The sequence below is a fragment of the Rattus norvegicus genome, chromosome 8, assembly GCF_021556685.1.
Source record: "Rattus norvegicus strain SHRSP/BbbUtx chromosome 8, alternate assembly SHRSP_T2T, whole genome shotgun sequence".
NCBI lineage: Eukaryota > Metazoa > Chordata > Mammalia > Rodentia > Muridae > Rattus > Rattus norvegicus.
The window spans coordinates 104,122,138-104,147,776 of record NC_141541.1 but is presented as its reverse complement, the minus strand read 5'-3'; the positions used below and the strand labels follow the sequence as shown (position 1 = coordinate 104,147,776).

The following is a 25,639-nucleotide window of genomic DNA, read 5'->3' as shown; positions in this document are numbered from 1 at the left end:
TTTACAGATGGTTGTGAGCCACCATGTGGTTGCTGGGAATTGAACTCATGACCTCTGGAAGAGCAGTCGGGTGCTCTTAACCGCTGAGCCATCTCTCCAGCCCCTGAGCCCCATTTTTTAATAGGGTTATTTGTTTCCCTGTGGTCTAACTTCTTGAGTTCTTTGTATATTTTGGATATAAGGCCTCTATCTGTTGTAGGATTGGTAAAGATCTTTTCCCAATCTGTTGGTTGCCGTTTTGTCCTAACCACAGTGTCCTTTGCCTTACAGAAGCTTTGCAGTTTTATGAGATCCCATTTGTCAATTCTTGATCTTAGAGCGTAAGCCATTGGTGTTTTGTTCAGGAAATTTTTTCCAGTGCCCATGTGTTCCAGATGCTTCCCTAGTTTTTCTTCTATTAGTTTGAGTGTGTCTGGTTTGATGTGGAGGTCCTTGATCCACTTGGACTTAAGCTTTGTACAGGGTGATAAGCATGGATCGATCTGCATTCTTCTACATGTTGACCTCCAGTTGAACCAGCACCATTTGCTGAAAATGCTATCTTTTTTCCATTGGATGGTTTTGGCTCCTTTGTCAAAAATCAAGTGACCATATGTGTGTGGGTTCATTTCTGGGTCTTCAATTCTATTCCATTGGTCTATCTGTCTGTCTCTATACCAATACCATGCAGTTTTTATCACTATTGCTCTGTAATACTGCTTGAGTTCAGGGATAGTGATTCCCCCTGAAGTCCTTTCATTGTTGAGGATAGCTTTAGCTATCCTGGGTTTTTTGTTATTCCAGATGAATTTGCAAATTGTTCTGTCTAACTCTTTGAAGAATTGGATTGGTATTTTGATGGGGATTGCATTGAATCTGTAGATTGCTTTTGGTAAAATGGCCATTTTTATGTATTTGGGTTTTCAAGACAAGGTTTCTCTGTGTAGCCCTGGCTGTCCTAGAACTTGATCTGTAGACCAGGATGGCCTTAACCTCGCAGAGATCCTCCTTCCTCTGCCTCCAGAGTTCTGGGACTAAAGACATGCACCATGGCCAGGCTAAAAATTATTTTAGATTTGCTTAATTTATTTTATGTATGTGAATGTTTTGCCTGCACGTATGTATAATCACCAGATGCCTTTTTGTGACTTTCAAGAACACCAGCCATGCATTAGAGTCTCCTAGAACTGGAATTAGAGATAATTGTGAGCTATCATGTGTGTGCTGGGAATTGAACCCCAGTCCTCTGCAAGAACAACAAGTGTGCTTAACCACTGAGCCATCTTTTTAGCCCTTGTTTTATAATAAATTTTATCAGCATAAAGTCTGGGTGGTTATTCCCTCTTGACCTTTGCTGATACTTTTCTTTTATATATCTGACACTCCCCCAGGCTTATTTCTCTGAAACATAGATTTCTGTCAGAGCTCTATCCATATGGTACACTTAAAATACATATGTGAGCTCTAAGTCTATGAAATGAACTCTATTTAAGCATGAGTGTTTTGATTACATGTATTGTACAGTACGATTATTTTAAAGAGATGTTCCCATGGTCTCTGGCACTTGAATACTTGGTACCCAGTTGGTAACACTCTTTGGGAAGGTTTAGGAGGTGTGAGCTTGCTAGATGACCGAATTCGTTAGGGTGGACTTTGAGAGGTTAATGAGTCAGGTCGTTTTTAGTTCACTCTCTGCTTCCTGCTTGTGGTTCAGTAGCTGAGCTCTTTGGTCTCTTGCTCCTGGATGGGCTCTTAACCCTCCAGAACTGTCAGTCCAGATATGCTCCTTGTTCTGTAAGTTGTCTTGGTTATGGTGTTTCTCATAGCCACAGAGAAGTAACTAATGCCCACACATCCTTTATTGTTCAGATGTAAGAATTAAGCACTGTTTCTCCACCACCCTAATGCCGGGACCCTTCAGTACACTTCCTCATAGTGTTGTGACCCCCAACCAGGAAATTATTTTGTTTCTACTTCATAACTGTAACTTGGCTACTGTTATGAATCATAATGTAAATACCTGTATTTTCTGATGGTCTCGGGTATCCCCTATGAAAGGGTTATTTGAATCCCGAAGGGGTTGGTACCCACAGGTTGAGAACTGCCTGAGTAAAGGCTCCTCCCACTCATGAAACAAGCTTTTAGAGTTCTGCCTTTCCGTCATTTGACAGCGCGCCTTGTATCTTTACAGATATTGACAACAGTGGATATGTGAGTGACTATGAACTTCAGGACCTGTTTAAGGAAGCGAGTCTTCCTCTCCCTGGGTACAAGGTGCGAGAGATTGTGGAGAAAATTTTAGTAGTTGCTGACAACAACAAAGATGGGAAAATCAGTTTTGAGGAGTTTGTGTCGGTGAGTAATCAATCGAACACTTTCCTGGTTATCAATCGTTTTGTTGCAAGTAGGATTTCAGTAATGCCTTCATTAGGTTTGATATGACCTGGTTGCCGAGGCCAGACAAAAACACCGCTTTCAAAGTGATGGTGACTAGGTTGATACTATTGTGGAAGTAATTTCCACAGATCATACAACAAAGGAGACTATGGACTGGAAGTCAAGCTCACATCATAATCATTCAGGCCCTAGGATAACTGTACTTAAGTTGAGTATGATTGATCATTAGTATAATGAATAAGATGTAAACCTTCTAGTTTTGTAATCTTCATCTATTAAGTAAATACTTGAGCTCTGGGCACTGGGAGTCATGTGATGAGCAGAGAGAGACTGGGTCCTTGCCTTTGTGGCCAGTTCCACGTGGCAGGCCAGGCAGAATCACACAAGTGGATAGAAACACCAGCTACGGTGACTACTGTGGTAGAACTGCCCAGTCCCCATGAGTGTTTAGGATGGTTGGAGCTGAGCTTGAAGTGGGAACGGAGGACCCAGGGACGCAGGGAAGTCACCTCCATCTGTGAAGGTGTGAAGGGAAAGACCTCTGGAGAAAGAAGTTAAAGAGGAAGAGGGGTCGGGCAAATAGTGTGGGAAGCAGTTAGAAGTGGCAGCGTGCCCCGAGACCCTGTAGCTCGGGAGATGCTAGGTCTCTCAAGCAATCAGAAAGAGGATTAGTATGGGTTCAGCTGAGGGCTGAGACATCTAGCTGGAGAAGCAAGCAGGAATCAGGTGTTGTGGGGCCCTGTAGGGTTTTTTCTTTTATCCTGACTACCAGGAGCTCACTGAAGTAGAAAGAGGCGATCTGCTTACATCATAAAAGAATCCTCTCTGCTCATATATGTACAGATTATTATTGGATTAGCCTTGCTGCTCTCTGTGGAGCTCCGGGAAGGGCTAGGAGAGGGAGTTTTGGTTACGTCTATAGATTTTCCTACAAATGTTGACTTATTTACTTGAGTATCCATTTATCCTGGGGATGTTCGGGCAGCAGTTGGCCTTCACTGGCGTATTTTGATATCATTATTATGCAGTGATTTCGTGGGCTATAGTGTTTAAGACTTTGGCTATATAATAATATTTTCTGTGTGTGTGGCTTCAGCTCAGCCGGAATGTCTTCTAGTTGTCAGGTTGCAAACATTAGTTTATTTTGTGTGATCGGTAAGGTGGCAGCGTTGTCTGTTTGTACAAGTGCTGAGGATCAGAGCACCCGATTCATGCTCGCGTCTGTGTTACTTCAGATAAATGCAAACATCGGCTATCCTTCGTGTCACTAGGATGTCTCAGTTTTAACTTCTGTTCCATTGCAGCTGATGCAAGAGTTAAAAAGCAAAGACATCAGCAAGACATTCCGGAAAATAATTAACAAAAGGGAAGGGATCACTGCTATTGGGGGGACGTCATCCATCTCCAGCGAGGGCACCCAGCATTCTTATTCAGGTATCCACTCTCCGAGTCTGGCCTGTCAGTCATCAATGCGTTTAGTAAATGCCATCCGGTTCAAGCTGCCATTGTGATTCACACCATTATTTTCTATACAGTGGAGGGAGAGCCAAGCTGCAGACTTCGTTATACTGTGATTTAAAATATATCTTGAGTTCAGCGATGCCAACATGAAAAATGCCAGGCTGTTGGCGAATGCTCACGTCCCCACCGTATGTCAAAACCAAAGCCAAGACACTGTTTGTGTTTCCACTCTGGGTGGGCTCCATTATGATGTCTGGAGAATTTGTAAAGGATTTTGGGGCGTGATCTCTGAGGATTAAATCCAGGGCCTCAGGCACACTTGGGGGAGTGCTGTACCCTAGCTGTACCCCAGCCTTAGTCAGCACTTTTTGAGTGACTTTCTCATCCTGGCGACATGCTTGTACTTGTAGAACTGATTTGAGAATGGGGAGATGCTCGCTTACTGTAAGGATTTTCTTCCCTTCCATTTTCCAAGAGTGGGGATACTCGATTCAGTTTTCATTCAGGTCACCAGGTGCATAAAAGATATGTCACCTGATTGGACCCCTGGGTCATTTGCTCAGTTTGAAACCCAAAGTAGCATTAACTCTCTTGAAAGGCTTGTGCACGTTAAGCAAGAGCCTCCTCTGGAAACACATCAACTCATGCACACGCACATGTGTGTTTATTATTCTTTGCATGTATTAACTAGCCTCAATACTGGGTTCCATTGTGATTGTTTTATTCACATGTATAATGTATTTGGACCTCTCGCACTCCAGCTGGCCACCTTCTTCCCAGCCCTAACTCAATACTTCTTTTATAAGTCCCAGATCACAGCAGTTTTAACCTTCTTAGGTGGTAGAGTTTATTTCCATTGATTTCTTTCTTACCTTTTCCTCTGATTTAAACCATCTATACGTAGGTGTGTATAATTGGCCTCTTGTGTGATGCGTTTGTAACTCAGGCGGTTTTAGCAGTAGTTTACCCTTGAAAACATTTTTACGTCAAACCAAACGCATTTTATACTAACGTAAGATATGCACCTTCCTTCCCATCTACCACGGAGTGAATCTCCTTTCTCCGTCCCTGACGTCCCTGATCGAGTCTCGGTAGTGTTCAACAGTGTTGCTCACTATCCCGTCATAGAAACGCACGAGGATGTTCTCGTTAGTGTGATCAATGGTGTCAATGAGCTTGCCTACTGAGACTTCTCTGTTTTCAGAGGAAGAAAAAGTGGCTTTTGTTAACTGGATAAACAAAGCTCTGGAGAATGATGCAGACTGTAGCCACCTCCTGCCCATGAACCCCAACGACGGTAGCCTTTTCAGATCGCTCGCAGATGGCATCCTTCTTTGGTGAGCTGAACACCGGAGCCGTGCGCTCTTCCAGCCCCAGCGAGGGGCGTTCCCTGGGCACTGCAGTCCAGAGGATTCTCTTTAAGAGAGCGCTGACTGGGGTGGGAGCATGGCGGGGAGATGGGCATAGAAGGAAGACACGCCATCATTAGACCCAAAGGAAGCAGAATTTCATTTCGGCTTCGGCTCTTTTCTGTCTGTTTCGTACTACACGGTAAACTTTCTAATAGAGCGCATCTCATCTTTGTCACGTTTACCACAGGTGTATGGTCACAGCATATGTCTTTAAAAAAAAAAACACTTTAAATTCAACTTTTTCGTTTTCCTTTGTGTGTGTGTTTTGCTTGCATATATGTGTACGGCCTGTGGAGGTCAGAAGAAGGTATCAAATCCCTAAACTGCACTTTCAGATGCCTGCCAGCCACCTTGTGGGTTCTGGGAATTGTACTCTGGTCCTCTTCAAGACCAGGAAATGCTCTTAACTACTGAGCCATCTCTCTAGCACCAAGTCCCAGCACAAATCTTTATACAATGCGCCTTTTTTTTTTAATTAAAAAAATATAGTACAATTACAAAGTAGAAAAATGTATGTCACAAATACCCAAGCACCTGTGACTCGGTACCTGGCATGTTGTCGTCTTCAGGGAACAAAATCCCTGAACCTACTCATAAGTGTAGGAAATCAGTATCTGTAAAATATACTTTGGTCTCCATTTGTAATTTATATCTCTTCCCCCAACTTTTAGAGAATTTATGACTATGAGCCAAAACTAGTTTCTTATTTTAATTTCCAAAAATAAAATATATTCTGAAACGTAGAGATAAAATCCATATTTTTTTAAATGTCTAATTTTTCCCTCCTTATGATTTTTCAAGACAGAGTTTCTCTGTGTAGCCCTGGCTGTCCTGGAATTTGATACATAAATCAGGCTAGCTTCGAACTCAGTGATCTACCTGCCTCTGCCTCCCTAGTGCTGGGATTAAAGGGGTGTGTCACCACGGTCCAGCTAAAATGTCTAAATTACTGAAGTCTTCAACCAAGGGGTTTGTTCCTTCACCTTCTGAGACAACACAATTCGTAGTGTGCTGACTTCCTTGGAAGTTGGCTGTTTCAGAATTAGTCTCAGGTAGCTGATGTTAATGGCCATCTGAGGAAACAGTGAAGGCCCAGAGGCAGCGATGGACCACTGTAGAGGACAGTGATGTGCTCGGACAGACAGCTGTCTTAGGTTTTCTAATGAGCTCCTGACGTGATTAGCAGCTCAGTAATACAGAAAAGCTATTGTTTCAAAAGTAACCAATCTGATTGCTTGCCATGGTGAATTAAAACATTTCTAGAAATGTTCGGCTAATTGGTTCTTATTTCCTCTTCAGCAAAATGATCAACTTATCTGAACCAGACACGATTGACGAAAGAGCCATCAATAAGAAGAAGCTCACTCCGTTCACCGTGTCGGTGAGTACCTGCCTCTGGCAGGGACCATGTGACCTCGCCACAACTATCAAGTGGTGCTGGGGATTTAAACATAAGTTGTTATTTAAGAAAAACGTGCCCTGGGTTCAGTCCTCAGCTCCGAAAAAAAAGAAAGGAAAAAAAAAAAAGAAAAGAAAAACATGAAGACAATTTCAGTGTTTCAGATGGACACCAAGCTACATTTTATAAATTAAGATTTTAAGTACTTTGGATATATTTCTTTATTGAAGTTAATAGTACCAATTTACATTACCGCTGTTATTTTATTGATGAGATCACTCATTGGATGCCAGTGTTTGTTTTCCTCTCTTCCTCCTTTCCTTCCGTCCCTCCTTCCCTCTCCTTTCCTTTTCCTTCCATTCTCCTCTTCTCCCCTTTGCATTGTGCTCTCTGCCTCCTTTTTCTTTGCCCTCCTTTTCTTCCTTTCACACAGGGCATGTGGCAGGCTAGCCCAACCAAGAGTTGGAGGTCAAAGAGAGCAAGCGCCGTGCAGTTAGGTCATGTTTCACTAGATCACAAAGTATTTATTCTTTCTGTGCTAATTTCTCCTTAAAGGCTAACCAGAGTCTGAAATTATGTCTCCATTTGCCCCTTTTACATCTGCTAAGCAAATGTGTAACAATTAATATTTGCTGAGTATTTTAAAACATATGTGAGCTGAGCATGGTGGTGCACACTCTTGATCCCAACACTCAGGAGGCAGAGACAAGTGGATCTCTGTGAGTTTTAGGCCCACCAGGGGTATACGGAGAGACCCTGAGTAAAAACCAAACAACTGAGCAAACCATTATGTCAATTATTCCCTGACTCTTCCCAGAAATTTTATAATGATTGGTACACACACACACACACACACACACACACACACACACACACACACACACACACACTGTGAGATCAGGGAATGTGCAATTCTTGACTTTGCTAAAATTATATTGCCTTTCTCCTAAGGCAAACTATGACCTTGGACAGTGATGCAGGACTGTTTTTGAACTGGGAAAAGGTGTTCCTTCCTATTTATTGTTGCCCTTGAGAAATGGGAAGCCTGGTGCTGAGCACAGGACTTTCTTACCCCTTCCGTGGTAGCAAGCCAATGACGATGCGTCCACCTAGTAGAAATGCCATCGCCAAAGACCATTTCCCATGGTCGCCAGAAGATTTTTTTCTCTCACATTCTGCGATACGCTTTTTCAGTAAATGAGTGTGAACATTAAAAATGTTTACATCTGCCTTCCCTCCTTAGAAATGCACAGGTCACAAGTGCTTCTGGCACTGAACATGGAATCCAGCATTTCCTGTGGTTTTTATGAACTTACTGTTTACCAACCATTAGACTTCCTTTAACACTTGTGTGGAGTACATTAAGTAACGTAAAATATGTTGTGATTAATTCACAGTAGCTACAGAATGGAGCTGAAGGGCTAAATATCATACAGTTTTGTTTTTAGAGACAACATTTTTCCTATGTGATAAATAGTCCAAGCCTTTAGGATGCGTGAGAGTATTGATGTAGAATGAGAAAACAGTGGGGAGAATGTTTGAGAATGTGTACCATGGATGGGATCTCTGTCTTGGTAGTTTAAGATTTTAGGATCCAGAGCGGAAGATTTATTGTAGAAAATTACTGTTATGATGCTGGTGTTGGCTGAGGTGTGAGGCAAGGGGAGGAGAGGTTTGAGGATTGTCTGGGTAACATTGAGACCAACTTCGACCAGCAAACGCACTACGAGTTTCCTATGAAACTTTTCCCCACCACAAGGCTAGTTGATTGTTGTAGAAGACAAATGACAGCATACTATGTCCCACCTCGTGACAGTTACATGACACTGTGCTACGGGAAGCCGAATGAGGTGATGATGTGTAGTGGTTATAAAACTAATGGAAACGGACAGGTCAAGAGGAGAAGACCCTTCTGGGATTTTGTTTCTGCCAGAGTTGAGGACTGAACATAGAGGTTGATCACTGAGTGAAATCGCCGGCCTCAAGACTCCTTTATGACCCTGAAATGTCTAATCTAGGAAAGGTGAGGAAGGCTTGGGAGAGGGCACAGCTGGTAAAGCACTTGCCTTGGGAGCATGAGGACCTGAATTCAGTGTCCAGAATCCACATTTTAAAAAGCTAATCTTGGTGATGAGAGCTTGTACTCCTGTGGTAGAGAAGTGGAGACAGGCAGATCCTGGAGGATCCATGGCTGCCAGCTATGCCTGCTTGGTGAGGTCCAGGCCAATATGAGACTCTGTTTCAAGATAAAAGTGGATGGCATCTAAGGAATAACAACACCTCAGGTTGTCTGCTGGCCTCCACATACATGTACCTGCATAAACATGCCCGATCATACACATGAACACACAGGTCCACATAAACATGCACACATACACAAAAAGATGGTGTGAGGGTTGGCAGGGTGGCTCGGTGGGTAAGGGCTCTTTCCACCAAGTCAAATAATCTGAGTTCAGCCCCCGGAACCCATATGGTGGAAGAAGAGTATCACTTACTGTAAGTTGTCTCTGGCCTAGACATATGTGTTGTGGGACACATGGGCACATGCATACACATGCTAGTTGATAAATTAATTCAATGTGAAAGAAAGAAACCACATGAAAGATCCATGATTATAAGTGAGTTATCGTGCTCTTGTACTGTCATCAAATGAAATTAGCTATTAAATAAGACTGCAAAACTGAAAGTCAGGAAATCAAGCCCAGTGTGGTGACGCGTGTCTGGAATCCCAGCACTTGTAGGCAGAGGCAAGAGGAGCAAGATTTAGGGGTCATCGTTGGCTACAGAGTAAATTTGAGGTGAGCCTGGGCTATTGGAGCCTCTTTCTCAAAACAGAACAAAAGAAAGAAAAAAGAAAAATCAATATAAAACCAGCTACAAGAAATTGAATCTGTTACTAAATGTAAAAACAAACAAAGACACAAACCCAAAGAATTGAACAAACCATAACAATAACAAAAACCGTATAGAATGGCCTTCGTGGGCTCACATGTTTGAATGCTTGGTCACTGGGGTGTGGAGCTGTTTGAAAGGATTAGAAGGGCTAGGAGGTGTGACCTTGCTAGAAGTGTGTTACTGCGGGTAGGATTTGAGGGGTTTCAAAAAACAAAGAAGTCCATGCCAGGCCCCAACCCAGACACTCCCCTGCTGCCTTCAGATCAAGATGTGAAGCTCTCAGCTACTGCTCCAGGACCATGCCTGTCTGCTTCCCACCATGATGATCATGGACTAACCTCTGAAACTGTAGGCAAGCCCCAATGAAATGCTTTCTTTTTTAAGGGTTGGCTTGGTCATGATGTTTCTTCACAGAAGTAGAACAGTAACTAGGACAGTAATGGATAGATTCACTACATACAATGCATGTTGATACTTAATGCTTATATATATTAAAATGTATATACACATACATTCACAAACACACACATACATATAATAGTTTTAACTTTATCCTACATGCAGTTATAATACTATAACTAGGAAAAATATAAATTTCACCTGGGCATTCCTAATGGAGAAAAATTATACTATGCAAATCCAAATAACAAAAGTATGCCTTTAATATTATGAAATAAAGCCCAGCCCTCTAAGATCATTTTTAAAATAAACTTTCCTAGAATTAAACCTTTATGATCAATGAGAACTTTCAAATGGTAAGAAGTAGGAAAAAAGAAATTTGCAGTTTGAGATTGTTGGTAAAGACTTGGACATTTAATCAAAATGGAAGTGACGTCAGAAGCCATCGAAGGTGGTGCACGTTTTCCTGTGGTGAAAGGATCTTTGTTTTCGTCAGTCAGCTCAGTGGCACACAGAAGATGGAAGAAAATGGGTGAGAAACCCAAGATGAACGCCGCGTTTGCCTTTCCCGCTTTGTTCATGCCCCTATGAGGAGGATAGAGTGTCTGTTTTATATACATTGAATCACAGGGAGCAACACTTCTCTTCTGTGCCAACTCTGAGTTCCATGCTGTCCTTATACCCTACTCCCACCCAACCCTTGATACAAGCCTTCAGAAGGAAGGTTGGACACTCAGGGCAGCCTGGTGAGACCTGGTGGGTTCTCTTGTTTTTCTTTCTTAAAAATGTACATGCATGTCTGTTTGTCAGAGGACAAGATTTTGGTAAATGGTCTCTCTCTCCACTGTGTTTTAAGGCAGAGTCTCTCTTGTTTTTTCTACTATGCTGCATATTCTAGGCTAGCTGACTGTAGTGGCTATTCCTGTTCTGGCTGATTATCCTATTTCTGTCTCTCGTTTTGTCATGGGAGTGATAGAATTAAAGATGCACACCACCACATCCAGCCTTTTATATGGGTGTAGGGATCTAACTCAGGTCTCCAGAAAGCGACTTTAGCCGCTGAGCCATCAGCCTGGCCCTTTACTTCTTGTCCTTAGGATGTCTAAAAATTGTCTTATTCTCTACGAACCTGTAGAGCAGTAATGTTGGCGTTATCAAATGCAAACTAGTATTTGCTTGGATACACATGACAACTTCTCCAGTTACATTACATGTAATACATTTTCTAGACCTGTATTACAAACATAAACAAAAGAACAAAACCCACCACAACAACATAAACAATAAACCTTAAAAGCTGATACCCTCATATTGCCACCAAAACCTATTGATAAGGCAAAGCTGGGTTTGTAGCTTATTGAAACAAGAGGAGATCCCTTTCTACAAAGCCTTAAGTGTAACTTGGACCTGGGAAGGTAAAGGCTGAATCTGAGGGTTTGAGGATGGTTTAAGACCTGGGAAGGGGTGAGTAAGGGGATCAGCACAATGTGAGGCTGTATGTGGAAGTCATTGGGGGGTGGGGGGGCTTTGAGCTGAGGAAGTAACAGATTCTTAGGTCATAAAAAAACCTTTTGAATGGGTGTTTTAAACAGTACCTACAGAAAAGACTCTTGGGAGAAAAAAAAAGCCTATTAATAAAGACAGACTCTTAGCTAATTCATGCCAGTGGAGACAAGAGAAGCAGCACATGCCATGCCTATGTAGACAGTAGTGGGTGAGGGTTGGTGTCCGGACTGAGAACAGTGGTAAAAGTTGCGGCTCTTACAACTACAATCAATTTAGTGCCCTCGCATCCTTCTTATGAACACAACTCTGATATCAACAAATATGAAATGGGTCGTTGTAAAATTAATTATGTTGTAGTCATTGTTACCCCACTCTTCCCCTTACTGTGCCTTCTGGGGAGACTCAAGCGTTCCTCATACTCTGGGAGGAAAAGCTAGGAAACCGTTAGCGATCAAGCCTAAGTTTGCTGAGAGGATATGTCTTTAAAACTATATTGATTTGGCTTTGGGTATTTAAAAGCATCTGTAACTATTAAATATTTTATTAGCTTTTGCTTACAGTATTTGCCAGGTACTGATAGCACTTCCATAGTTGAAGTGAATTATGAGGTTATAAAGATGTTGAAGGCTTTCTTGTTCTGCTGCTGCCTGCGGGAGAACTACACAGGCAAGAAGGTTCATTCTTATAAACATGATCCCAAACCCCCAATTTTAATCACTTCTTCTGGGTCCCCAGGAGATACAATGGTTTATATGGAACCCAGCAAGGTCTATTGTGCCCATATACTGTAACAGAAGCCACTGAGATACTCCGCTGTAAGGTCTCTACAGTGTTGCTGTTGTTACCAGCACATGAGGTCGTTGTTAGTGTCACCACTATCTAGGAATATCTCTGGAAAGCACTGAACCTTATCAGCCCGTGACTCATCAGACCTGTTGACTCATCCTAAATAAAGTCCATCTGAGGAATCCATGAATTCGAAAGCTGATTGTGCAACCTTTTTTAAAGAAATGCTTCCAAGGAGAGTCTTTACACAGATAAAGATTTTTTTTTAACCAACATCAACAAACCGTTAGTAGTGGTGAAATTTCTAGAGCAAACTACAAGCAGTAGAATATGTTAAAAAGGGAACATTATAAATTAATAACTTCCTTCATTTGTGCATATGTGGTGTAAGCCGTGAGAATCCTGGAGGGGGGTGGCCAGTTTCGTATGTGCAGACTTCAGAGAAAGAGATGGATTGAAGTTAATGCATGGGCAGGCGATGTAGAGAATGGCAGGAGGAGGGCTTTCTTCACAATGACGTAGACTACACTAGTGTAGTGCGGGAGACAATGCCAGAGCCAGTTCCCAAAGCTTCCTATTGCCCACCAAAGCATTTGAGCTCCTCCTGTCCCTCCATTGCTTGTCCACTTTTCCCCATCCATCCATTTATTCACTGTTTATTGGGCATGTACCCTAAGCCTAAGTGCTTGAGGAAGGCCACTAGTAGCTCAAAGCTTTTGCTGTTAGACGGCTCATACTTAGCTGGTATAGGGGTTGGGGGATGGGATTCTGAGGTAGACTGTTGGGCTAGTATGAGTGAGACCCATTGTTTGTACGAACAAACAATTAAAATCATAACTGGAGGGATATAGCAAGAAACAAGTATATTACTATTACATTGACTTGTTTGTGTGTGGGGGGGTCTGAGGATTGTTTTGACTTTTTTGTTTGCTTGTTGCTTTGGTTTCTGAGAAAATATCTCATGTCATTCAACAGGCCTTGACCTTGCTTTGTAGCTAAGGCTGACCTTGAATTCCTCTTGCCTTTAGCTCCCAAGTGTTATTTCAGGCATGTACCACCTTGCTTGGCTGGTAATATATAATATTCTAGAGAGGAGTACAATTGGGGAGAGCACCGTATGTGCAGTGCTGCTGTTCTGTGATGTAGGTGTTTGGAGAAGAATGCAGACGAGGTCTATGTGAGCAGAGTTCTGAAGCAGCTGGGTAGGCTAACAAGATGGGTCGGGGGTAAATGTGCTCACTGCGAACCCTGACTAATTGAAAGTGAAATCCCACATGGTGGAAGGAGGGAACCGACTCAAAACCAAAGGTCCTGTGTGCTTTGAGCAGAGAGAATGAGAAAAGTAAGAGAACGAGGGAGGAGAGACCGAGTAACAGGTGACAGGAAGCATCTGAATGGTTTAAACCTGAGGCCTAGACTTAGTCTGTGTGCCTGTAGGATGTCTGACCTAGAGCGTCTCTGGCAGCAGGTTGGGCAGAGGAAGTGTGAGAATGGTCCAAGTTAGGAAACCACTGGACAAAGACATGTTTTCAGACATTGGAGCATGACATTGGTATAAACTGGAGACTGGATGTGGGAGGGCAGGAAGACCCTGCTTGGGCTGCTGGGTTTGGAAGAAAGGAGCAAGATTGAAGCTTGTTCCTAGCAACCGAGACAGGAAGTCAGTGAGAAGTGCATTTAGAGCACAGCAAACAAAGCCAGGGGGTTATACAGTCATGGAGCTTGAGATGGACACTTGCAGGAGGTGTGAGACTGAAGGCACAAGTCTGAAATTCATTGTCCTGTGTGCACGACAGTTAAAACTATTGAGTTTTACTGCTAGTAGTTTGGCCGTGTAAGGCTGTGTTTAGAAACCTGAAATGCTTTTCAATCAGTTGTTTGTTACAAATAACTTCGTGGGTAAGGTTTTAGAAATATTCCATGACCGGTGTATTTCTTTTGGCAATTCAGGAAAACTTGAACCTAGCCCTGAATTCTGCTTCAGCCATCGGCTGCACCGTGGTCAACATCGGTGCTCAGGATCTCAAGGAGGGAAAGCCCCACTTGGTCTTGGGGCTTCTCTGGCAGATCATCAAAGTTGGTCTCTTTGCTGACATTGAGATTTCCAGGAATGAAGGTGAGAACGTCAAACCCCATTCCCTTTCAGTTGAGGAAGCCCACGAAGGAAGAGCTTACCTCTCTGTTTCCCTCTCAGCCTTGATCGCGCTGCTAAAAGAAGGGGAGGAGCTGGAGGAGCTGATGAAGCTGTCTCCTGAGGAACTGCTGCTGCGATGGGTGAACTACCATCTGACCAATGCGGGGTGGCGCACCATCAGCAACTTCAGCCAGGACATTAAGGTTTAGATTTTGGAAAAACTACATTGTACTTTCTTCTTTTTCCTCCCCCTCCTCCTCTCCCCTTCCCCCCTCCTCCCCCTCCTCCTTTCTCCTCCTTCCTCCTCCTTTCTCCTCCTTCCTCCTTCTCCCCACTCCTCCCTCCCCCTCCTCTCCATCTTTGTCATCGCTATTCCTTATTATCTGTGGTACGGGCGTATGCTACAATATGCATGGGGTAGCCAGAAAACAAACTGTGGGAGTCAATTCTCTTCGGATGCCCTGTGGGCCCCGAGGATGGAACTCAGGAAACCAGGCTCGCCGCACAGCGAGTACACACCTCACCAGGCCATCACGCTGGCCCAGGATTTAGAGTTCAGCATTCTGATTTTTTTTTTTACCATGAAATAAGGGTACAGGATATAAGAAATAAGGGGTTCATCCTTAAAATTGAATCCACAAAGATGTTTGGGAGATGAAAAATGCAGTTTACCTTTGCCTGTCTGAATTAGATGCTACCGATAATGTTCGCGAAATCTTTTAAAGTAGTAAACCAGTTTATTGACTTTTAAAATAAAACTTTTTTAATAAAAAAAAAATAAGATGAAGGTGGGGTGGTAGCTTTAACAGATTTCAAGCGTTTTCCCCTGTCTCTGGCCCAATGAAGTATGATGAACTAAGGATTATATCACAGGAGGCCCTGTGGGGTTCAACTCTTCCTCCCACTTTGCTGATAGCCGGCTAATAGAAAATCAAATTGTCTGAGGACAAGGCCGCTCAGTCGACTCTGAGAATCTGGAGGAATGTCTCCCAACCCGTGTAGCCTGGAAGTGTCTTCTTCTCTGTGAGAGGAGAGAGCCTTGCCACAGAGACTGTACAGCACCTACTCCCCTTACCAGTAGCTACTGGAATAGTCATTGCCAAGTTGGAGCCTGCCAACTTTTCTCTCTGTGAATTTTTCTTTCCAGGATGATCTAGGAAAAAAGTTAGACTAGTACTGTCTTGCAGTCCTGTTTCCTTCTTAGATAAAACACCTACAATCACATCCTGTCACAGTGGCGACACAGTTTTCTCTGCTCTTCGTATTAGCTACTATTTTAAAAGTTCACTAGGGGCTCAGGATTTAGCTCAGTGGTACAGCGCTTACCTAGGAAGCGCAAGGCCCTGGGTTCGGTCCCCAGCTCCGAAAAAAAGAACCAAAAAAAAAAAAAAAAAAAAGTTCACTAGTGCAAAGTCCCCTAAAATTCAGTTCAGTTCATTCAGACATTCATTAAGAATTTCCTGACTTTGTCAGGCACAGTGATGTAGAAGGAGGTCAGCTTTTAGGAAATTTACCAATTAGACCCAGCAAACCATGCAGAACTTACCGGCTTAAAGGATTGGTTAGTATTTCCCATCATTCTGTGTGCTGATGCAGCTTGACTAGGGGGTTCTTCTTCACACATATGTCTTCTGGAGTCAGTTGTCATTTTGGATAATGTGAGATGTGCACAAAGGCATTGGTCATGCATCTCTGTGCTCAACTGCCGGGCCTTTCCACACGGCTACCCCGGGCTTCCTCACAGTCTGATAATACCAGATAGATTTTATGTAGAGGTTCACTTTAAGAGACAGAAGGCAGAGACTCCCTGGGATTTGGAGCGTGAGAGCCCTAGAACATTCAGAGCATTTTGTCCTCAGACTGAATAGCCAGCTTCCCGCCAGGAAGCGCTATATGCGTATTTAGATAAAAACTACAGTAGCCATCTTTGGAGGTGACTACATTAGATGACTTAATCTAATGAGGTCAGTTTATGTATAGAGACTGGAAAGGGTATGATATAATGTGGGGGAGGCATCGGTTCATTCTAGCGAGGCCAGGAAAACCTTCCCAAAGTAAATGTTTGACTTGAGCCTTAGATGACACTGATGCTTGGGGATGTAAACGCATGAGAAAGGTAAGTGGAGGGGCTTCCATGTGTAGGCAACAGCAGTGCTAGGAGTTCTGGAGTGTAAAAGAGCAGTGCTTAGACACCCTGCAGTCAGCCTGAAGTATAGTGCTGTGTGTTCAGGAGCCTCTGGGTAATGATGTACTAAGTTCTTTAATACACTGTTTTGTTTTGACATGGGAACACTTTTCCCCCTAAAATTATTTATTATTTTATGCATTCAAAAGTGCTGTCTCTTCTCTTTTTTTGAAGGACTCAAAAGCCTATTTCCACCTCCTCAATCAGATTGCTCCCAAAGGTGACCGAGATGGTGGGTCTGCTGTAACCATTGATCTTTCGGGATTTAACGTAAGTGAATCTCTAATCTATATACTGCAGAAAGAGTACACATGACATGGAATTGATCAGGTCAAATGTATACTTCAGTGGCATTTTGTTTGTTCACCATTCTGTGCAACCCTCACTACTATCTCTTTCTAGAACTGTACCCTTTTCTTGATCTCTTGGTAAAACTGTATCCATCCAGCAGTGACCACCCACTATCCCAATGGTGACACTGTATCCATCTAGCAGTGACAACCCACTCCCCCACTGGTGACACTGTATCCATTCAGCAGTAAACACCCACTCCTCCCAACTCCTGGTGACTTTCATTCTTTAACTCTGAATTCTTTAACTGTGAGTACAGTGAAATTTATAGCATCACACACTCTTTCGTTCTCCCCTCTCCATCTCTACCTCCCTTCCTTCATCTTTTTCTCTCTGTTGCTTTCTGCTCCTCTGTCCTTCTTTCTTTGCTTTTAATCCTAGAGCAGGAGAGGCAGACACAGGTAGCTCTCTGTGAATGCAAGGCCAGTTTGGTTTACGTAGCAACTTCCAGGTCAATCAGAGCTACAGTGAGACTGTTTTGAAAGGAAGCAAGGAAGGAAGGGAGGGAGGGAGGGAGGGAGGAAGGAAGGAAGGACGGACTCAGTACTGCTGTAACCTAGTTAAACAATGGCCATCCTACATCACTGGACTGAATGTATTCTCTACAGTGCTTTCCTACTCGTTTATTACTTCGAAGCAAAATCTAGGCACAGTATCATATCATTGATTTTTCTGGTACTTCTAGATGATATTTCTAAATAGTAAAAATATTCTTATAGTACACTTAAACTAATTCCTAAATCAAGTTCATACACTTCAGCATCTGCATTTTCATTGCTTGGTAGAAGTGACAATCACTTTCTATAACCTTACTCTTTGCTCTTAGTAGAAGTGACTATCACTATGATCTCGCTCTTTGCTGCTTACCGTTGGTTATTTGTTCTGCCTATGGGGTTGCAAACCCCTTCAGCTCCTTCAGTCCTTCCCTAACTCCTCCACTGGGGTCCCCACGCTCAGTCTGATGGTTGGCTGTGAGCATCTGCATCTACATTGCTCAGGCTCTGGCAGAGCCTCTCAGGAGACGGCTATATCAGGCTCCTGTCAGCATGCACTTCTTGGCATCTGCAATAGTGTCTGGGTTTGGTGACTGCACATGGAATGGATCCCTGGGTATGGCAGTCTCTGGGTGGCCTTTCCTTCAGCCTCTGCTCCACTTTATCTCTGCATTTCCTTTAGATGAGAACAATTCTATGGTAATATTTTTGAGCTGGGAGGGTGGCCCCCATCCCTCAACTGGGGGCTGTGCCTAACCTCTGGATGTGGTCTCTACACGTTCTCCCCCCTGTTGGGTATTTCAGCGAATGTCATCCCCATGGGTCCTGGGTGTCTCTTGCTTCTTATCTGACATCTCTTTGCTCACATTGTCATCATGTGGACACTTGTCATTCGTTTGCTGTTTTCTTTGGTCATTTGGCCCGTTTTCTTTCCAAGATTCTGCAGTTCTGAAGGGTGCTCTTCTTTTAGCTCTCTCTTAAAAAATATTTGTTTTTATTTTATATGTATGGGTATTTGCCTGCATGGATGTCTGTGCACCATGTGAGTTCCTGGTATCTACAGAGGCCAGAAGAGGGCATTGGACCCCATGAAATTGGAGTTACAGATAGTTTTGAGCCTCCATGTAGGTGCTGGGAATCAAGCACAGGCCCTCTAGAGGAACAGCTATTGCTCTTAACAACTGAGTCATTTCTCCAGTACCCCAAGAGGCGTTAAAATATTTAAAATAAATGGGGAGGTTGATTAGTGGCTCTTTCAGACTCTGCTGTTACTTGATGTGTTTGTGGAAAGGAAATTGCTTGAAAATATTAGACTTTTTTTTTTTAAAGATTTATTCATTTATTATATATAAGTACACTGTGGCTGTCTTCAGACACACCAGAAGAGGGCATCGGATCTCTTTACAGATGGTTGTGAGCCACCATGTGGTTGCTGGGAATTGAACTCAGGACCTCTGGAAGAGTAGTCGAGTGATCTTAACCGCTGAGCCATCTCTCCAGCCCGAAAATATTAGACTTATAAAATGATATCAATAGAAGTTTAATATGGACCATTTTTGTTTTATTTCTTGGTTTAGGAGAAGAACGACCTGAAGCGTGCTGGATTCATGCTCCAGGAAGCAGATAAGCTTGGCTGCAGACAGTTTGTCACGCCTGCAGATGTGGTTTCAGGGAACCCTAAGCTAAACTTAGCCTTTGTAGCGAATCTTTTTAACACATACCCATGTCTCCACAAGCCTGACAACAATGACATTGATCTCAACTTACTGGAAGGTACGTTCTTTGTGCCTTGAGTCGACTCGCAGGTTTCTTGCTGTGGTATTGTCCTGCTTCACCATCCTGAGTGGGGGGACTGTGGCAGGAGATGTGATTATGTGTCTGTCCAGAAGTGAAGTCACAAAAAGTTCAAATGAACAGCATACGATTGCCGGTTTTGTCATAAGAAAATGCTAGAATAAATCGTACTTAGCTGCCATTTCTCCATTAGAGCTAAAGGAAAACTATCAGACATTTAAAGGATTCTCCTAAATGACTCTGTAATATAACTCTACCACCAATATAGAGAATGGATTATCTATTAGCAAAAGTGATCCCTGCTAGCATTTTCCCCTGGGAACACAGGTTTGGCTTCACTGTTGCTCTTTTTAATGTTTTTAGAGTACATGAAAATTTATCATAGTCATTGTGTAGGTGGTTGCTACCTGTCTGATAATATAATGCTTTCCTGTTTTGCTTCATGAAATGCAGATTTGACCCCTCCTAATGTAGGTACTGTATATAGTACTTTTCTATATCCTATAAATACATCCGTTCTGAGTTTTCCTCTTCTAGTGGCATTTATTCTTCCCATCTGGGTTGATAGCCACTGCTTTGCATTTTCATGCTGTGTTGTCTTAATATGCCTATGCTTACAGAGTGAATGACTGCAAGCAAGAAATGCAAATGAAATTTAATCACGTAGAGCAAGGCCTTGACTATGTTCACTCTACCTAATTTGCCTTCTATAATGATGGGATCTTGCAGCCAAAATATCAGAAACTAGTTTTGGCAATTAGACTTCATGGTTTGACATGAAGCCTCTGTCTGTCTCCTGTGACAGACCTTAGCTTTTATCATGTGTCTTTAAAAGGATTTATGGTTCACAATACATTTCATCTCCTACTATTTGTTACATATTCTCAATGTCATTGAAGCTTACGATATATGAATGAATGGTCTTAATGACAAAAACATTCTCAGTAACTTGTTCTTTCTCTTCATCTGGGCTACCTCAATCTGCTAGATTGTCTCCCACTTTTTCCCTCCCATTCTCATATCCCCACCCTCATGAACACCATTGATATTGACGAGAAGAGTAAAAGCAGCTTTCTTCATAGCTGTTGGAGGGAGAGCAATCCCCAGACGTAGTTGCTCTGGTTTGGGGCTAGGAGGATTTTCCATGGCAGTGTGTGCTCTCCACAGCCTACTCCTACTGTCTTCCCTGTGAGACAGAGTGGTCGGCCTCATCATCCTTTTTCCTTGGGCTGCCATAAGTAGAATTCCAATGTCCTGTCACTTTGTGGTTACAGTATCACAACTAATGACGTTCCAGATAAAGAAATTATAATTATATTTTACTTATAATAATAGAAATTTAAATATATATATGTATATAATTAATCTAACTCAATGTTTCTGAGAGTCCTGCCAAGTAACTACCATATTTTCTACAAATACACATAACTGAGAGTGAGGAAGACAAAAGCATAGACTTCAAGCAAAGAAAAAAAAATTAGAGTTAAAAAAAAAAAAAAACACACCTGAAAAATTCAGCCAAAAAGGAAGACTCTTTTTCTGAGTCTGGAAGATTTCAAAATCTCTCTGTGTCTTACAGCAGAAGGCATTGTTTAGAGTGGCATCTTAAAAATGATCTGCTTTTTATAGTTTCTGAATTCTTTGCTAAATGCCCTTCCCGACTTGCTCGCTCCCTCTGTCACGTGTGGGTTTCTTGGCTGGTGTTCGGCATGCTTTCGAGAGTTTTCAGTGTGAACGCGGTTGCTGGATATTTCTTATAGTATTTCCTACACCTGACAAAATACTGCGGGGAATATCCATCAACCCTCTTTATCTAGAACATATGTATGTCCTGACGAAGCCACCAAAAATGCATTCAACTTGGACTGTCATTGGATTATTTGCCTCCGTAAATTCAGTTTTGCAGATCCTTATGAAATTTTAGCTTTGATTTTGACCACATCTCAAAATCATATATTAGTATGTCTCCCTGGCAGAGCGTTTTTGCCGCTAGGGAAGGAACTACTGAAATTTAAAAGTCCAATTAAGTCTTCCTTTGTATCAAATTGCGTCAAACGCATATGCTGCAATACAGGGGGACTTCCGAGACTTCAGTTGTGACGATAGGAAATGCTTACGTCAGATAGTTAGAAAGACTTTATTCAAATCATGTTTCCACCACTTAATATCTGAGTAACGTGTGTGAGTCTTGGTTTGGGTTTATTCTATGTAATAACATTTACTCTGAAGAATCATAGAGGAGGTTTGAGGTGATCATGAGTGGAAGGATTTACTCTGCAGCATGTGCTTAGCAATAATGGTCAGGGTGGGAGAAGGAAAGCACATTTAATGAGCGTGCAGTATGTTACTTCTTCGGTCTTCGTAGTAACATATTTTTAAAAAGATACTTCTTGTATTGAAACTTTTGCCAACTTGTCTTGAAAATTACAATGACTGTTTTATAGTGCTATCAGGAACATTAGGAATTGAGAAGACTGTTTTGTCTACGATCTAAAAGCATTTTTAGTCTGCAATACATATGTTTTCGAATGGCTTTACTGTGGCTCCTGCACAAATGCACAGTGCCCGTAGCTGTGAGCATCTGTTTACCAAGATGACTTACGTGGCACTGGGTAAACAAATGCTCACTTAGAAAAACCTCTTTTACTTTCCATGTGTTTAAAATCAAAATGACATAATCCGTTGAGAGCAGGGAAAAACAACAAAACTCCAAAACTTATAATAGTTTCCAAACTTTAAAATGTAAGCTTAATGTCTTTTCAAATATCCTTAGCATCAACAGTTTCCATGGACTTTGAATACCTTAAAATTGTAACCTACCATCTTTTGTGGTTTAAAAACATAATTTGGATTTTCCTAGCTAGAAACAATGTAAACCTTTACTAATTGCCGAAGGAAGATGTATCTTAATACTGTATCACGGAGTTAGAGAAAGAACCAAAGGCAGATCCAAGCCATGTGTGTCAAGCATTGAACATGCGTGCTTAGGCCATGTAGGAAACCACTCAGGGATTGTAATCTGCACAACTCAGTGTCACTTGGTTCTTTCAAGAAAAATTTTCCCATATAGACTGTTTATTAATAAAGTAGTATTGCAGGTAAGGCAGACAGAATCCGTTACTTTTTGAGACCAGAGAGGACAGAATTTAAGCAAGATATTATCTGGTTAATAAAACTTGAATTAAATAGGTTGGTAAGTGTTAGGTGGTAGCGTTGAAAATCTACATGGAAATAGGGTAAAAAGTTTACTTCCTGAATATTCTATGGAAATAACAGAATCCTTCGTGGACCTGCAGGTTCCTACTCTGTGGCACTTAGTTTGAAGTTGACTTCTAGTGCCGTCTGTATGATGACTAAGGGTCCTGGAATCCAGGTGCTTATAGATTTCTGTGCCAAATGGCACAGCGAGTCACTTGCAGACCAAACTCTAGAGTGACCCACACTGGCCTGTGTGTAGAAGTGATGAGGTTTCAGCCTTGGGGAATTTGAGAATAAGATACTAACTTACTTTATTGTCCCTCAGCTTTGTCCAAGACTAAGAAGAAATGTAGTCACTTGGGACCATTTACTCTCAGTAGATTTCTGTAAGTCAGATATGGCAGGGAGAGCGCCCATCTCTTCCCCAAGTTGTATATACCATACTCATGGTTGGTTTTTTTTTTTTTTTTGTTGTTGTTTTGAGATATATGGTGTACACCCAAGGAGACAGGCTAAACCATTGAGGTGGTCTGTGGGGTCCAGGAACCTACAGTGTGAAATGTCTTGCTCTGGGTGGTCTGTGTTCCTCATGAATTTTCAACAATAGTGATCTAAAGTAACTCAGAAATCTGGAAAAGGTTGATACCCCTCACTGCATAGTTTGTACATCACCTGAAATCTTCTCTCCACTTCATTACTGGGTGTAAAGTGTAGATATGTGTGCCCAGGAAGTTTCCTAACCATAATCTTCTCAAATGTAGAAGGCTGCATTTGAGGAAGGTAGCGTCTTCTAGTCCAGTTACTGTGCTGTTACCGTGCACACTGAAAGATTGGCTTTATGTTTGGCCAGACCAGGTCCCTGCTCTATACTACTTAAGTTTCGACTTATACTATCTGCTATGTCCCTGGACAGAAAAACCTATGGCTCAGAAGTAGTTCACAGACCTCAAATAAGGGAACTTAGATGAGAGAGAACAGTGGAGGCTTCCTAGAAAGTTGGGATGAGGAAAAAATTTCCCCTTAAAGAAATCGTATGTCAGACAGAGGCCAGTTTACCCCTACCAGAATGCTTTAAGAATAACTCCCAGTCATTTTGGCCTGAATCATCAGTGTAGATTTCTGTCTACTCTAGGAGAGAGCAAGGAAGAGAGGACATTTCGGAACTGGATGAATTCACTGGGTGTCAACCCATACATCAATCACTTGTACAGGTAAATTAGCCTTGCCGTCAAGATACCTACTTCTTAAGTTTCAAATCTAGCTTCATTCAACATGAGGATATTTTCTCAAATCACAAGAATTTAGCCAACATTTGGAATGCTGGGAAATGTCCATCTGTTTTCGTTTTTAATTAGGTGACATGTAAAAAGACAGTATGATAATAGTATTTGATTATAAGAGTAAATTTCCAAATTCATACAGTAGTTGATCATGAAAATAAGAATTTATTTCAGCACTAAGATTTAGAATTAACAGTAATATCTAATACATTATTCTCACCTATACATCATTTTTTACTATAACTCAGTTTTTATTCTTATTATATCTTATTGGTACTGTAATTTTCACCCATGATTTGTCTTATTTATAGAAATAATTCATTTTCCCTGGTTATTTGAATTTTAATTTTGTCTTATTGTTTGAAATTTTAAAATTAATTAAATAATAATTCTACTTCAGCATTTTAATAAAAAAATCTGACTAAACCTATTTTATTTTTTTCAAAAGTATCATCATTGTCGTAAATCTCTCCAGTCTCTCTCTACTGTCCCACCTCTTCTGCTAGCCTGTTCCATTCTCTCTAGTCCCTCTTTTCCATCACGCCTTTCCTGTGTTCATGACCTACATGTGCATTCACGGATAGGTTTAAGTCTAGATGGCATGTGAGGGAGTCTGCTCACTTCATTGAACACCACTTCTCCATTTACACCTATTTTCCTATGCGTGTCCTAATTTCATGCAAGGCAATCTTTTAATTTTTACTGTTATACTGAGGATTGAGCTTTGTGAATGAGTGGTGAGCATTTTACCACTGAGTTAGATCCCAAGCACTGAATGTCTGAAGTTTATTCTTTAAAGCTGAATGAAAGTACACTGTGTGTGTGGATCATATGCACTGTGTCTGTCCTTCTATGGTAGACATCCAGGCTGGTTCGTATCTTGGCTGTTATGAATTCTTTGAGATCATACGCAGAAATGGCACGATAAGATAGTATAGTTACTCTAATTTTTTTTTTTTTTAGAAACGTCTATACTGATTTTCATAGCAAGTGCACATTGATAGGGCTAAAACATTATTTACTAAATTATTTCCTATGCTTTCTGCTAGTGATAAAATGTGTCTCTTGAGGCACGGGTGATAGATCATAGCCTTAATAAAAATGCAAAATAATAATCCTACTTCAGCATTTTTTTTTCCGGAGCTGGGGACCGAACCCAGGGCCTTGTGCTTGCTAGGCAAGCGCTCTACCGCTGAGCTAAATCCCCAACCCCTTACTTCAGCATTTTTAATTAAAAAACGAGCTAAATTATCAATCATTTATATACCAAAGAAACACCTTCAAGAATGAGTTGAGCATATAAACTAAAGATTAATGTTGAGCATATAAACTAAAGATTAATATTTTAGCAGAAACCCTTAGTATCTTGTAGAACAATTAATATCAGTCTTTTCAGGCCAAATTTAATATATCTGATGACGGCCCAGGAGTTCACAGTAAGGTTGGGTGACTCAATAGTATATTTTTATAATACGAAACATTTAAGTTGTTTTCAAGTTTATAAAAACAGTGGCAACACAAATCTTTACATGTGTGCAAGTGTATGAGTGTGTATATAGGCACAGATGCCTCAGAAATATGAGAAAGATTGGACAGATTCTTAGGTTGAGAGTTTGAGGTCCAGTGAAATGTCTTGTCACTCATAAGCTTCAGATGACTCTTGTGTGTTTAGAGGCTCATATCCACCTGTAGCATGTTTGACAATGATAGCACCGCCCTTCCTGATAGGCGTTTCCTTCTGTTTTAGTGACCTCGCAGATGCCTTGGTGATCTTTCAGCTCTATGAGATGATCCGCGTGCCAGTCAACTGGAACCATGTCAACAAGCCTCCTTACCCTGCCCTTGGAGGGAACATGAAGAAGGTGAGCAGAGCGACTGTGACCGTGTTGCTGTTGCTCTGATATAACAGTTTAGTTTCTTAAATGTCAGTGTGTGGTTTGTGCCTGTAGATTTAAATCAACTCAGAATG

The 25,639-nt window shown here is 41.8% G+C and overlaps 1 protein-coding gene across 6 annotated transcripts in view; it reads left to right on the top strand.

Annotated features, from left to right (window-relative positions):
- The window catches only part of Pls1 (plastin 1), a 110,335-nt gene that overhangs the window by 71,808 nt on the left and 12,888 nt on the right, over positions 1-25,639 (top strand). For all 6 annotated transcript variants that reach the window (NM_001433806.1, XM_087562289.1, NM_001108178.3 and 3 more), the window contains 10 exon segments: positions 2,171-2,334; positions 3,681-3,810; positions 5,042-5,174; positions 6,549-6,630; positions 14,185-14,350; positions 14,429-14,571; positions 16,728-16,823; positions 18,976-19,171; positions 23,523-23,601; positions 25,418-25,532. In NM_001433806.1, coding sequence (NP_001420735.1) covers positions 2,171-2,334; positions 3,681-3,810; positions 5,042-5,174; positions 6,549-6,630; positions 14,185-14,350; positions 14,429-14,571; positions 16,728-16,823; positions 18,976-19,171; positions 23,523-23,601; positions 25,418-25,532 — 1,304 coding nt within the window.